This window comes from Saccopteryx leptura, chromosome 5 (genome assembly GCF_036850995.1).
Source record: "Saccopteryx leptura isolate mSacLep1 chromosome 5, mSacLep1_pri_phased_curated, whole genome shotgun sequence".
NCBI lineage: Eukaryota > Metazoa > Chordata > Mammalia > Chiroptera > Emballonuridae > Saccopteryx > Saccopteryx leptura.
Genome location: NC_089507.1, coordinates 93,745,508 through 93,761,198, shown reverse-complemented (window position 1 = coordinate 93,761,198; position 15,691 = coordinate 93,745,508). Strand labels below are relative to the sequence as shown.

General features: G+C 39.3%; 1 protein-coding gene across 1 annotated transcript in view; it reads right to left on the bottom strand.

Annotated features, from left to right (window-relative positions):
• Positions 1–15,353, bottom strand: part of ENPEP (glutamyl aminopeptidase) — a 101,252-nt gene extending 85,899 nt beyond the window's left edge. Inside the window, exons 1-2 of the mRNA XM_066386942.1 lie at positions 14,488–15,353; positions 2,196–2,337 (exon numbers count right to left, since the gene is read on the bottom strand). Of these exons, the coding sequence (XP_066243039.1) occupies positions 2,196–2,337; positions 14,488–15,095 (750 nt within the window). The 5' untranslated portion in view covers positions 15,096–15,353. The remainder of the gene's footprint in view (positions 1–2,195; positions 2,338–14,487) is intronic.
• Between the last annotated feature and the right edge of the window lie 338 nt (positions 15,354–15,691).

The window sequence follows — 15,691 nt, the reverse complement described above, 5'->3', positions numbered from 1 at the left end:
AAAAGTGATTGAACTACATAAAGTTTCTCAGGAAGAAACATAATTTTGACTCTGATATCAGTTGGACAGGAGTTTAGTTATCTTTCTACATGAAACACACAACCCTGACCATAATATTTGAGGAGATACTGTGATTCCTTAATGAAGACTAGGTTCAAAGCCTTGCACACAAGAAAAATTAAGTAGGTATTTGCTGATTTGAGTATGTACAGGAGAGCAGTAACTGTACCAAGAATAGCAGAATGTTGGGTTCACTTTTCCATCTCTGGTTGTCTACATCAAAGACCCAAGGTATGGTAACTGAAGTCACTGCCCTGATTATAATAGAGAGAGAGAAGGATTTCATTGCTTGGTGCAGCTATGGACCCAATCTCTATGGTTTTATGTCCATGCCAGCTTTGCTCTCTTCACTGCCAATCACCAATTCTAAGACTTCATCTATAATAATTGCCCAACTCTTGCTACTCATTGTTTAAATATTACCACATGCCTTGCAGCAGCACAGAAAGTCACACCACAGTGAGAAGCTTTAAAAAGGGATTAGGTGCGGGAGGCTGAACTAGAATCGATGCGTGGTTGACAAGGCAAGCATGTGTACACATGTGCTTGTATGAGTGTTAAGAGCTCCAGCAAAGTAAGGTGCTCTGCAATATAAACCTACTGGTATTAGTTTTGGTCTCCTAGTGATCCAGAATATTCTCTTTTTTCCAGGACTTCCAAAATTGTACTCTGCAAAAGTTAAAGGTCACATTGGGAAGGTCTTAAACAGAAGTTAGTAGAGTTTGCATTCTTTCTCTCCCCACCTTCCCTTTCCCCCTTCCATGCCAAGATATTCTAATGACATTTTACTCTGATCTAGTCTTCTGGGGTGATCTCTCATACTTTAAGTTTATCCTTTCCTTTCTTCTCCAATCAAAACTCAGTTGCTCAAGTGCCTGACACCAGAAGAAAACAAGTTGATGAACTAATTCACACCAAGGCATAGATAGCTGGTGGCAGTTTACTTTTTAATCCTATTAAGATTTCGTTTAAGAAAAAAGATTTTGTTTTATTTTTTTTATTGTTTTTTTTGAGGAATATTTATAATAAAAAAGGAAGAATTTCAGTGATAATATTTCAGATAGTAGATCATAAAGATGGGAGATATAATTTTGACAGGGTGTCCTTGTGATACTAAGTAGGTAAGAATTAAATCTATGGACAAGAATGACCCTTTTACACATCAAACGTGTAAGGCAGGGTCCCCAAACTACGGCCCCGTGGGCCGCATGTGGCCCCCTAAGGCCATTAATCCGGCCCCCATCGCACTTCCGGAAGGGGCACCTCTTTCATTGGTGGTCAGTGAGAGGAACATGGTTCCCATTGAAATACTGGTCAGTTTGTTGATTTAAATTTACTTGTTCTTTATTTTAAATATTGTATTTGTTCCTGTTTTGTTTTTTTACTTTAAAATGAGATATGTGCAGTGTGTATAAGGATTTGTTCAGTTTTTTTTTATAGTCCAGCCCTCCAACGGTCTGAGGGACAGTGAACCGACCCCCTGTGTAAAAAGTTTGGGGACCCCTGGTGTAAGGTATAATATACCTCAACGTTGAGATAATAAGACTTTATTGAACTACATTACCCATATGTGGATGAGGAGCAGTAACAGAGAAAAGAGTTGTATGTTAATAATTGTACAAGCAGAACTTATTGTAATCTATTTTTTTGTTAACATTTAATGAGCATATCTAATTCACCAGAAAATCTATGGGTATACTATTCCCTGGAATTGGCTTCTGTACTCCAATATTAAAGAGATGATATTTTTGTAGTGTCTCTATGTTAAAAACTAAATTTACATTCAAATACAAATCAAGAATAGTGACTAGGCCCTTGAATATTTTTCAGTTTGTAATTCCTTTTCTTTGTCATTAATTTGTTTTTCAGTTAAGCAGAGCAAAGCTGGTAAATGTCTACTGTATCCTCTCGTGCTTGGAAAACCCAGCATGGCTTTTTGACTGAACTGTGATCTCTTAGGTTAAAGACTTACAGGAATCAAAGAAAAGAGATTGCCGAATTGTATTTTGAAAACTCTAATGAAGCTATTAGAGTACATTTAATTGTAGAATTCAGTAGGGTTCTTTCATAACAAATTGGGTAACTTATATGATATTTTAAACAGACTATCTTCATAAAAAATTTTAAATACTCACCACCACAGGCATATTTGAAAGTGCGTTATAGTCTTTGGGGTGGATGATAGATATTGTATAAGTTGCCTTTTTGTTGGGTTCATCAAAACAAGGGAAGGATTTCCTGGCATCTGTTGGTTCATGATCAGTGGCTGCTATGCTCCTTAGAAACAAACACACAAGCAAACAAAATACATGTTGTCTCTCTGAGAGCCCTTATGTTTCTATTTCTATAGAAAAATAATCAACTATACAACTATAACCATTACATTTTTAAAATGAGTTTCCATCCAGAATGATCAAATAGTTGTCAAAGTCTTTCTTGGAATTTTTAGTTTAACAAATAAATTCAAGTTCAGAGACAACTTCAGATATTTTCTATAAATATTTAGATATTTTGGGGCCATAATTAAAAATATGTGAACTCTAGGTGCACAAAAATAAATCTAGTTATGAGCTGTCACTCTCTTCACAACAAAGTTGTTGAACAACAAGTAAGTAAACACAAAGCCAACTTAAGGTCTTGTTTCAAGCTAACTTTATGAGAGTGAGCATCTGTGTTCTATCACAGAGTAGAAAGGCAGATTTCAGAGTCCAGCTCATGTCCCTAATGGCACATTCTTTCTTATTTATGTTACACCAAGAATAAAACTTAGTTTCATTTCCATGCAGAGACAGTATTCCAAGTAATCTCTCAGGTGAAGCAACCTTTGGTCAGTTTTAAAGCCCATTTTTGAGAAGAGAACATTATTTATAGCTCTAACTTGGCATCTGCTTAGGGAAGCAAAAATGTTAATGCTTAATGTTTCCATCATTTCAAAGTGGACACACTTTTTCTGAGTAATTGCTCAAAAACCCAAAGAATAAATACTTTTTATGCATTGTCATATCAAAGTAAGATAGTATTATTTATTACTCATCAGAAGGGTAAGCAAAGTAAAAAATATAAAACAAATTAAAAAATGTTGACTTATATTCATTAATAATTTGTGTAAGGAAAAAAATGTCCTTCAAGATCTTCAAAAACTAAGAAAGGTATATTATAAAGATTACCAAGCTAAATTATTTAATCAATCATCTATTCAACAAATATTTATTGAACTCCTTCCTTCTGTACCCATACACACATTCTTTCATATACACACACATTTGCTAGGCATTATTCTAGGGACTGAGAGATAATAATCACAAGATAAATAAATAGATATATAAATAGATTTTAAATTCCCTGGGAAGTTGCCTCAGTAGTAGAGCATCAATGAGTGTGTGGAAGTACCTGGGTCAATTCCCAGTCAGGGCACACAGGAGAAGTGACCATTTGCTTCTCTTTCCCACCCCTCACCCTTTTTTCTCTCTCTCTTCCCTTCTCACAGTCATGGCTCAATTGATTCAAGCACATCGGCCACTGAAGATGGCTCCATGGAGCCTCTGCCTCAGGCACTAAAAATAGCTTGGTTGCCAGCATGAGCCCCAGATGAGCAGAGTTTTGGCCCTAGATCAGGACCGGTCAGAGCACATGTGTGAGTCTGTCTCACTATCTCCCCTCCTGTCACTAAAAAAGATAAAAAAATAAATAATAAATAGATTTTAAAAATAAATAAAAGAATAAGTAAATAAATAAATAAGGTTCATGATGGGAGCACTATACAAAATAAAACAAACAAATTAAAAAATAACCTTAAAAAACCCAATCCAATTAAAAAATGGACAAAGACCTAAATATATACTTTTCTAAAGAGGATATACAAATGGCCAATAGACATATGAAAAGATGCTCAACATCTGCCTGACCAGGTGGTGGAAGAGTGGATAGAGTGCTGGACTGGGACCCAGAGGACCCAGATTCGAAACCCCAAGTCACTGGCTTGAGTCAAAGGTTGCTGTCTTGAGCAAGTGGTCACTCACTCTGCTGTAACTCCCCTTTCCCTCGTCAAGGCACGTATGAGAAGCAATCAATGAGCAACTAAGGTGGCGCAATGAAGAATTGATGCTTCTCATCTCTCTCCCTTCCTGTCTGTCTGTCTCTATCTGTCCCTCTCTCTGATTCTCTCTCTCTCTGTTTCTGTCAAGAAAATACAAAACAAAATAAAACAAAAGATACTCAACATCACTAATCATCAGAGAAATTCAAATTAAAACCACAATGAAATATCACCCTACACTAGGCAGAATGGCTATCATCAGTAAGTCAACAAACAATAAGTTCTGGCAAGGGTGTGGAGAAAAAGGAACCCAATTTTAAATTTCCTGATTTTAATAACTGCCTTGTGGTTGTTAGAGAGTGTTCATGTTCTTAAGAAATATATACTGAGTGTTGAGTGGTAAAGGGAAATAATGTTTCAATATACTTAAAGTTAAAGTTAGGAAGAGAAACAGAGACAGAAAGACAAGAGACATTGAAGAGAGAAGAGAGAGGAAATAGGACAAAGTATAAACAAATAAAATGTTTCTAGGAGTTTCTTGTTTTATTCATGTAACTTTTCTGGAAGTTTGAAATTATTTTAAAATAAAAAGTTACCAAAAAAAAAAAAAATCTCAGCCAAGAATTTATCCTTCAATAAAGTAATTACTGATGAGTTTTTGTGATGATAACAATTTTACTAGTGAACTGAAGTTTCTAATATCGTGCAGATTGCAGCGAATTGCAAATACATTAGAATATTAAGAAACCTGTACACTTTCCTGGGGTACCAAGGTTTTCTAGTAAGCTGCATTAAGATCCCATCCCATGCTTTGTCAGCTGCCTTTTTCTTCTGAATTCTTCTGGCTTCTGATTTCTTCCAGAGACAGAAAAAAAGAGACAGTCACTCTGGAAGAATGCTATAGCTTAGTCACACGTCAGAAACAAGCCAACGAACTAATTTGGGAATATAAGCGTGTGTGTGTGTGTTTGCACCTTTGTATGTGGGAGGTGAGGGTGAGGAGGGAGTAGAAGTATACGTTCCTAAGCAATAGCTATGGAATAGGTTTTCAAATACTCTTCCAGTCTCTGCTCTATGCCTCAACACCCCAAAGAGAAGAATTTTCAATTTTATCATCTTCTCTCTTTAAAAGAGGGTGTGCCTGGTCCTGGCAGGTTTGCTCAATGGTAGAGCATCGGCCTGTGTATGGAAGTCCCAGTTCAATTCCTGGCCAGGGCACACAGGAGAAGTGCCCATCTGCTCCTCCATCCTTCCTCATCTCCTTTCTCTCTATCTCTCTCCTCCCCTCCCACAGCACAGGTTCCATTGGAGCAAAGTTGGCCCCGGCACTGAGGATGTCTCCATGGCCTCCACCTCAGGCACTACTAGAACCGCTTGGTTTGCAACGGAGCAACGCCATAGATGGGCGGAGCATCGCCCCCTAGTGGGCATGCCAGGTGGATCCTGGTCAGGTCCATGTGGGAGCCTGTCTCTCTGCCTCCCCACTTCTCACTTCAGAAAAATACAAAAATACAAAAAAAAAAAAAAGAAAAGAAAAAAAAGAGTATGCCTGAAAGCTCAGTTACTTTGGAAATGGAACATAATATGTTAGCAATGTTTCTTTCTGTGTGGTGTATTTTCTGTCAATGAATATTAATCATGGCAAACTCAATCACAGTGATCAGGATGTATGTTCTTGTTAAGTGGTATTCGTTAACAAGAAGGGTGACCAAATGGGCAAGTTTTTTTGTTTGTTTTTTGTTTTTATTGAAAAGCCAATATGGTTTTATGGGGAAAATCCTCTTCTAAGAGTAAAACTTTCTAGATTCTATATAATTCTATCTCAGCCCCTTAAATGTTAAACGTTATCTTGCACAGATGTCAAAACCTACAATTCTTAGTGCCCTCATCTATAAAACTTGGTTATCAAAGCACATCTGGCCTCTTCACTGGGGGTTTAGGGGAGAGAGGAGGAAAAGATAACATATAATAATATATTTGAAATTTTATTGAAATTTACATAATGGGGTTAGGATACATCTCATTCTATTTTCTTAAATTCTAGAGGGCTAACTATGCTACTTTTTGCAACCCCACAGAGCATATACAACTTTAATCAACAACAAAAAAGTCTCAGCCCTGGCCTGTTGGCTCAGTGGTAGAGCGTCGGCCTGGTGTGCAGGAGTCCCGGGTTTGATTCCTGGCCAGGGCACACAGGAGAAGCGCCCATCTGCTTCTCCACCCCTCCCCCTCTCCTTCCTCTCTGTCTCTCTCTTCCCCTCCCACAGCCAAGGCTCCACTGGAGCAAAGTTTCCCCGGGCGCTGAGGATGGCTCTGTGGCCTCTGCTTCAGGCACTAGAATGGTTCTGATTGCGGCAGAGCGACACCCCAAGATGGGCAGAGCATCGCCCTCTGGTGGGCATGCCGGGTGGATCCCGGTTGGGCGCATGCGGGGGTCTGTCTGACTGCCTCTCCGTTTCCAGCTTCAGAAAAATACAAAAAAAAAAAGTCCCAAATGTACAAGTAAAAAAATCCAAAATGTTGCCACAGGTTTAAATAATGTCAGCTACTTTTACATACAACTGTATAAAATCAAAAATGCTATCCTGTATGTATATACAAAACTTGTTTATATACAGGTCTGTACATAAGATGTATGCATTTATTTCCTTAGAACCCTTAGATGCCACCTCTTGGTGAAGGCACCAATACTTCATTCACACACATTATAAAAAAGAAAGACTATTTCCAGGATTGACAGCATTGTGAATCCTGTGCTCAGACCATGTAAGCTCCACTTGATTAGTTAAGATTCTTCCATCCAGCCTGACTGGTTGTGGCACAGTGAATAAAGCATCGACCTGGGATACTGAGGTCCCAGGTTCAAACTCTGAGGTCACCAGCTTGAGCACAGGATCGCTGGCTTAAGCGTGGAATCATAGACATACTCCCATGGTCACTGGTGTAAAGCCCAACGTCGCTGGCTTGAGCAAGAGGTCACTGGCTTGGCTGGAGACTCCTGGTCAAGGCACATATGAGAAGCAACCAATGAATGACTAAAAGTGTCACAACTATAAGTTGATGACTCTCATCACTTTCACTTCTTGTCTGTCAGTCTTTCTCTCTGTCTCTCTCTTGCTAAGAAAAAAAATCTCTGCAGACCACACCAAATGTCTTGGCTCCCTAAGCAGCTATGCACAGATTGCTCCAAAGTAAAAGCCTCTACAACAACCCAAAATGAGGAAACAGAGTCTTAATCAGGGTGCCACCATAGTCCAGACTTAGGTGAGCCTGGCTAACGATGCTTTCTGATGTAGCACCTTCCACAACCAATAACCTTCAAAATTCATTCGTTAGACAGAAATACCTGTACTGGAACAAAATTAGTTTTATAAAAATGTGTGTGTAAATACTATAGGCCAGGGGCCAGGAACCTATGGCTTGCAAGCCAGATGTGGCTCTTTTGATGGCTGCATCTGGCTCGCAGACAAATCTTTAATAAAAATAATAATAATGTTAAAAATATAAAACATTCTCATGTATTACAATCCATTCATTTCCTACCGCTCATGTTCATGGTTGCAGGTGGCTGGAGCCAATCATAGCTGTCCTCCCGGACAACACCAAAGTTTTTGGATAATGTGTATTGTACACTGGTCGTTGTATGGCTCTCACAGAATTACATTTTAAAATATGTGGCATTCATGGCTCTCTCAGCCAAAAATGTTCCTGACCCCTGCTATAGGCAGTGTAATTATTTTTTAAAACAACTTATTTTTTTAAATTTTATTTAGACAATTAATATTAATGGAGTGACATTGATCAATTAGAGTACATAGATTCAGCGAAAACATCTCCAGATCATTTTGACATTTGATTATGTTGTATACCCATCACACAAAGTCAAATTGTCTTCTGTCACCTTCTATCTGGTTTTCTTTGTGCCCCTCCCATTCCCCCGCCTCCACCCTCTCCTACCTTCCCCTCCCCCTGGTAACTACCACACTCTGGTCCATGTCCATGAGTCTCAATTTAAACAACTTATTTTTTTCATAAACTTCTGTAAAACTCAAAAGCTTTTATTTAAATATCCTAAATTCCATCCAAAGTTACTTAAGTTTTGCAAATATATGCAAATTTAAAAACAAGGTATATGAGATAGCAGTATAAAACAATTTTAGACAACAATGTCTTTGGGGAGGTTTTATTTAGTGATAAAACATTTTCTTTTTAAAATCAACTGAATTGTGTTGTAAATTAATGGGAAAAGCCTGGTTAATGGCACAATATATTCAGGAGTGACTGCTGGGTATGTCCTGAATAATTACAATGCCAGGCAAACATACTGAGGTAAACCACTTTTCTGTGAGGGCCTCTCTGTGCTCTGTTAATAAGTTACTTTCGAGGACCAGCACATTTAAAGAAATAATTCCATGTCGTGCCTGATCAGGTGGTGATGCAGTAGACTGGGATGCAGAGGACCCAGGTTCAAGACCCTGAGGTCGCCAGCTTGAACGTGGGCTCATCTGGCTTGAGCAAAAAGCTCACCAGCTTGGACCCAAGGTCGCTGGCTTGAGCAAGGGGTTACTCAGTCTGCTGAAGGCCCGTGGTCAAGGCACATATGAGAAAGCAATCAATGAACAACTAAAGTGTTGCAACAGAAAACTGATGATTGATGCTTCTCATCTCTCTCTGTTCCTGTCTGTCCCTATCTATCCCCCTCTTTGACTCTCTCTGTCTCTGAAAAAAAAAAAAGAAACAGACAAACAAACAAAAAATAATTCCATGTCACTTATAACTCTATAAAAGGGAAAAACACTGCTCTGACTTCTCTGAGTACGTCACATCAAGGTGACTTTAGAGAATGCTGAAGGGAGAAGAGGTGATGCAAGTCACAGGCCAGTTCACTTTTAATCAACTTAAAAAAAAATAAAGAAACCAAACTACTTGATTATCTAATAAATCATCTGGCATAGTATTTTCAGTGAAGTCTCTCAGGCTGCATTTAGCAATTTACTAACTTAATCCCACAAAATAAATAGCAAGGTCTGGGTGACAAGCTTAAGCGAAAGGCTCTGGGGTGAGGAGGCAGCCATAACTGCAAGTGTTCCAGATTCAAGCAGGGAAGCTGATCAGTGCACATCAACTCATCTAGTTTATTCAGATTCCAACACCTTTTGCTGGTTTGAATAAACTCATTAATCATTTAACTTTGCTTTCCAATTATTTTTTCCCTATGGAGAAGACATATTAAGTCAAGTAAATAAATTTTGTTTCTTTGCTTCTAAAATAAAGAAAATTACTAAGTGTATGGCCAACAGTCATGGACATCGCCATTCAAATGCACATTGGATTCAGACAGATGGTAAAAAATCAGTGGAGCCAGAAAATGGTGGGCCATTCCTTTATTAAAGTCTTGCATCGGCCGATGAGCAAACACAGGAAAAACACTTCCCTCTGGTTCCACAACCAGGAGAATCTTCTCTGGTTTCTCCTAGAATCAAAAGCCCCACCAGTCGCAGTGGAGCTTGCAAAGCCCCTCAGCTCTGGTTCCCCATCCGCACACCTTCTCTCTCCCTGCCAACATGGCTTCTTTTTCAGCACTCTGCATTCTCTCTGCTCTCTCTGCAAACATGGCTTCTTACTCTTCTCTGCCTCTTCTTCTTCTCTTTCTTTTCAAAACATTTTGGTGTGAAAAACCTCTCCTCCAGCAAACATTAGCAAGACAGTGGCTCTTCCCAAGCAGGAAGGTCTGCAATTTCACAGACCACATATACCTGGCACTGCCCAGCCCCCAATGCAAACTATCATATAAGTGAGAAAACATAAAAATCATATTTTACAAACTTATTTGACCAACACTAAGCCTCTTTAATAAGTGAACAAGACCAAAAACAATACTCTATATTGATAAGGGGTATACTGATAACTTGACATATTAATCTAAGAAGATAATAAATAACTGACATACAACTAAAATTTTCAAGATCAAAACTACAGATGAGTATACATGTTTATGCATGTGAGACTATACTACACACACTTAACTAAGACCATCTTTCTAATTTTTCTTACCATATTTCCACTTAACTTCTAAATCTTTATCACAGGACTTACCTTTGTGCTTCAGACTTATTAATTCAAATTCCTACTAGACATCTCTTCCTAGATGTCTGACAGGCATTCAACATGTCTGACACTGAACTTATGAACTTTTCTTCTAAACCTGGATCTTCTCTTTTATTTCCAATCAACTAGTAAGCCATTACTCAGATCAGGTATCTGGACCATTCTAAGCCCATGACTTTACCCTAACCCTCTGCATAGTCAAACAGTTTGCAAATCTTGACTCCCTTATCTCCAGACTGTCTTCTCTGCTGTATCATTTTCTGTCTGTCTTAAAAATACTGTCCTATCTCATCTTCATCTTCTCTCTTCTGGGTCATTGCAGTATCTCCCACAGACCAAAGTATGGATTCCGCTCTTTCCTTCACCATCTACATCTAAATAGTCACCAATTAATTTCCTTTATTGTGCCTGTCATTAACTGTCTTCCTTTTTTATGGGTTTTCCAGGGTTATCTCTAGCTAGCCTCTTAATATAAGCCTCTCTCATAAATTACATTTTGTCCCCACTCTGTTTTCTGATTTGGTGTCTTTCCTTTTTGACCTGTCTTTATCTTTTCCTTTGTTTATTAAAATCCCACTATAATATCAAAACTCAGTGTCAATCCTACCAATGCTATAAAAAACACCCAGAAAACTCAAACTCGAAACTATTCGTCCCCTTTTTAGAGTCTTATAATTTTCATCAATTTCAATATTCTCCGTCTTTAAAGCATAAGGACTGTGTTCGTAAATCAAAAAAAAAAAGATTTACCAACTCTGCACTTCCCTTTAACAAGATGAGCAGAAAAGAAATCAAGGGAAGTTTCCGACTCTGAATAGGAAGGTAAAGATATCATTGGTGGAAGCTGTACTCCTTCATGGGAAAGGAGAAGTAGCAATGTGTCTTATGCCAGCTTGTGCCTGAGGACATTAAGAGTGTAAAGGCCTATATAAAAATGTTTCTACATATTCATTCAATAACATTTGAGAGTTCACTATGTGCTAGGCAGTGAACAATAAAGATCAGCTTACTCTCAGGGACCCACAGAAGAGTCCACAGTCACAGAAGGTTGGAAAGTTGCAACTACGGCAGTCCCTGGAAATTCATAGTGAAAACTATCATATGAAATTCTGCGAAAAGTCCCACCATTAAAAAACAAAAAGTCATTGTATTTAGTATTACTGCCCAAACTAATTTAGCCACAGAATCCCTTCCCTGCTTTTCTTCTGGCAAAAACCTATTAATATCCCACGCAACTAGAGCTCTGAGTAATATACTTTGGGAAATGCTGTGTAAGAGCAATCAAAACACTGAGAAGGAAATGCTGAACCTGGGAGAGAAAATAATATTGTCATAAATTTTGGAGCTTTGAGTCAAGGGGAAAAGAACTGAAAAGAGTGCAGAGGATTGAGCAGGAAAACATTTCAAAGCTTCCACTTCTTTTAATTGTTGTCCTCAGGCCTTAAGGAACAGAACAGAGTGTAGAAAAAGTGACTTTTAAGTGTTTCAAATCTTTTCCTCCTAAGCCTCACTACAAGTCTGTCCCCTGCAAGATGACGTGGACACTACTGCTAGGGAATCTAAGCTGGCTCCCTCTTCTTCTACAGTGCTCCTTTATCTCAGAATTCTGAGGGATAGAAGCTCAGATAGTTGTCTCCCTTCTATGATGTTCAAGTCCTAGTTATATCTGCAGAAATTAAATAATTTTGGTTACGACTGAGTGAAGTCATGTTTAGTTTGCATTATGATTGCAACAGTAATATTCCCAAACTGCTAAGACTCAATGCTGGAGTTAAATTTTACATTAAAGCAAAAAAGTCAGAGAATATAATTTTGATTGTATACTTAAAATGTATTATTATAATGGTATTTTAACTTGCATGAGCATCACCCTGCCTGGTGGTGGCGCAGTGAATAAGATGTCGACCTGGGACGCTGAGGTCCAGGTTCAAAGCCCTGAGGTGGCTGGTTTGAATGCAGGCTCACCAACCTGAGTGCGGAGTCACCAGCTTGAATGTGGAATCATCAACATAATCCCAACATGACAGCTGACTTGAATGAGGGGTCACTGGCTCAGCTGGAGCCCCCTCACCCCCCGTCAAGGCACATACAAGAAGCAATCAATGAACAACTAAAATGCTGCAACTAAGAATTGATGCTTCTCATCTCTATCCCTTCTTGTTTTCTCTCCGACTCACAAATAAATAAATAAATAAATAAGCATTGAGTATTATGAAGCTCACTCTATAAATGTGAAAGAATGCTCCAGTGAATTCACTCTTGAAATCCTTATATGGACATTGTGGATGGGAACCCCTAGAGGCCTCCATTGTCCAAAAGCTTGAAAAAAAAATTCATTTTTCTCTTATGTTTGAAATTATTTCATAACAAGCAAAACCAAAAGTATTCCATTTAGCCTAAATGAAGTTATTGAGTACATTCTAGAAGTATTCCAAAGCGTGTGTGCAGTGCGGAACTGGTAGCATCTGTGTAATGTGAGAGCCCGAAAGCTACCAGTGAAAACAAACTCAGAAGGAGCAATCTCTCCTCGAGAACCTGACTGAGCACAGGCCTTCCTGCCAGTCCTGCTCTCGCATAGTGTTTTCTGACCAACAAGTAAAACAGCTGAGTTTCAAAATGTCAGCTCTCACACATATATTTTATGGTAAAATTAACTGGTGCAGTAAAAGAATCAGTGAATAATATTTATTTCAGTATATAGTACTTTTTAAAATTTATAAAGCAAGTAACAGATATTAATAGAACCTTTCTTTCATGTCTTTTGGCATTTCTGTACTGATTAGCATTTTTATAAAATATTTTGATGGCTTTACTTAAATAATATTTCTGTTATTTTCACAGCCTAAACAGCAGTTTTAAAGTCTTAGAAATAATCATTTAGAAGTTTTGACTCATCTTCACTTTACACTAATGAATTTTTCAAATCTCTTAAAGAAGGATATTCTTCAGAATTGTATGCCTTTTTCTCCATCGAAGTGCAAACACTTTAAAAAATCATTTTATTGGGGCCAGTTGGCTCAGCGATAGAGCATCGGACTGGCGTCCGGGCGACCCGGGTTCGATTCCCGGCCAGGGCACATAGGAGAAGCGCCCATTTGCTTCTCCACCCCCCCTCCTTCCTCTCTGTCTCTCTCTTCCCCTCCCGCAGCCAAGGCTCCATTGGAGCAAAGATGGCCCAGGCGCTGGGGATGGCTCCTTGGCCTCTGCCCCAGGCGCTAGAGTGGCTCTGGTCGAGGCAGAGCGACGCCCCGGAGGGGCAGAGCATGGCCCCCTGGTGGGCAGAGCGTTGCCCCTGGTGGGCGTGCCGGGTGGATCCCAGTCAGGCGCATGCGGGAGTCTGTCTGACTGTCTCTCCCCGTTAACAGCTTCAGAAAAATACAAAAAAAAAATCATTTTATTGTTAGTGCAGCTCAAAGAAATTGATATTTTCATTCATTGTTGGTAGAAATGTAATTTGAGACATATTTTTTGAAAGTCAGTTTGGAGACAAACACATGTGCATGCATATGTTATATATATGTACATGTGTATAATATATATGTATCCATACATATGTAGCTTTTATCATTTTCATAAAAAGCATTAAAAATGTTATAGTTTATTATAGAGATGCTCATTACATTTTCATAGATGTTTATAGGCAAAAAAAGTAGGAGCAACCTCAATAGCCAAGTTTAATGGAAGAGTTTAATAAATTACATTATATTCACACAATAAGTTATCATGTATCTATTAAATTATTTATAGAAGAATACCAAATGACTTGTTTAAGTGTTGATATATCCTAAAAGCATGTTACACCATACTACATACAACATATTAATGCCATGTTTCCCTGTCTCCAGAAAAAAATACTAGAAGAAAACCATAATTTAAATTTAGTGTAACAGCATTTTAAAGGTTCAGTTAAAAATCATTGCCAAGGAACTCAGGAATATCACCAGTGAAATTTATCAAATACATGTATTTTAAAAATCTGAGTTAGTTTATACTAAATATTAAGGCTAGAGTTCAATACATTATGATTTTTTCCTAATGGAATAAAAGACACTGATTTTTTTTTTTCACTCTGTGCAGCTCACTCAATACTTTCAAGTTTTATTATGGGCACTGAAAACAACAGGGCAAGAATATTTTTCCCCCATGAACAGGCAGAATTGACACCAAGTATAGATAAGATCAGGCCACAAAATAATTAAAAGGCGGAGAGTGAAAAGGACAGAAAAAGATATGGAAAGCAAATACGTGAGTTTAGGGAAAATAGAGCAAAAAATAATATTTACTTGATTTGTCCTTTCTCCATGTACGTCGTTCTGTAAAACCCCACCAGGGAGCCATTCAGCCAGCCTGCGAAGTTCATGGTCAGGAGGTAGGGGCCCTGGTCCCCGCTGGGTGGGAGCTCTTCCTCTGCCTCCACTACCACGTACTCCTGCTTTGCGTACTGGAAACACCGCTGGATTTTCACCTGAGCACCTGAGGGCCGCTGCAGCGCCGGGAGCAGGGTGATCCTGGTCTCCCGGAGATGCAGCCACAGGTACCTGGTGGGCGCGCTCACGTTGATGGCGATGGTCACACTGCCTGTGTACGTGTCCTCCTCCATCACAGGCTTCATCTCCAAATCGTAGTGCACGGGGTTGATGAAGTCCGGCAGCCTGAAATTTTTCCAGCCTCCACTTTCATCGTCACTGGCAGGGCAGACCCCTTGGTCCTGGGGAGGGCTCTCCGTGGGAGGACGGTGGGAAGGGGCATCTTCATTGAGGTCACACGACCTGGTCAAGCCCACAGCAAGTCCTACTATCAATCCTACACCCACCACCACCGCACAGATAATAGCCACATGTTTTGTTTTAATGCAGTATCTCTTAGAGTCTTCTCTCTCTGCAAAGTTCATTCTTGTTTCCAAAGTCGAATGTTACACATGAAAGAGTGTTAAATATAACTAACGTTAGCAGACTTCCTTTTTAAATTGCAAGGAATGTCCAGGTCTGGCAGCCTGTTTTCGCTTTTCCCACCCCTCTTCTGGCTTCTTTCGTCTTTTCCTCTCCCTGCACGTCCCCACCAGCCTCTGGAGGATGAATGCGAGACGCGGTTGGGTGGAAGAGGAGCCGAGCGGGAGGAACAGGACTGAAGAGAAAATTGTCACAGCTCCCATATAAACAGCGCACCCCCCCCCCCCACACACACACACCCCTGGGGCGCTTGACAGAGTTAAATATAAAACAGGGCTTAGCTTATCAGCCAAGAGGAGGACGATCCTTTGCCAAAGCCCTGTCAGCAGCTTTCAGAAAGGGAACGTTTGGGAAGGAGGTGTGCTTGCGACAGAAAAACTCAACCTTTGTCACTGGGTTTCTGGCTCCTTCCTGCTGTGCTCACAATCTCTCCTTTAACCAAAAGGCTTCTTGACTTTCAGCTATTTTAACAGGTAGCTTGCCAAAGAAGCTAAGTGTTTTCTTTTCCTTCTTTTTTCCTATTATATAAACATTCAGA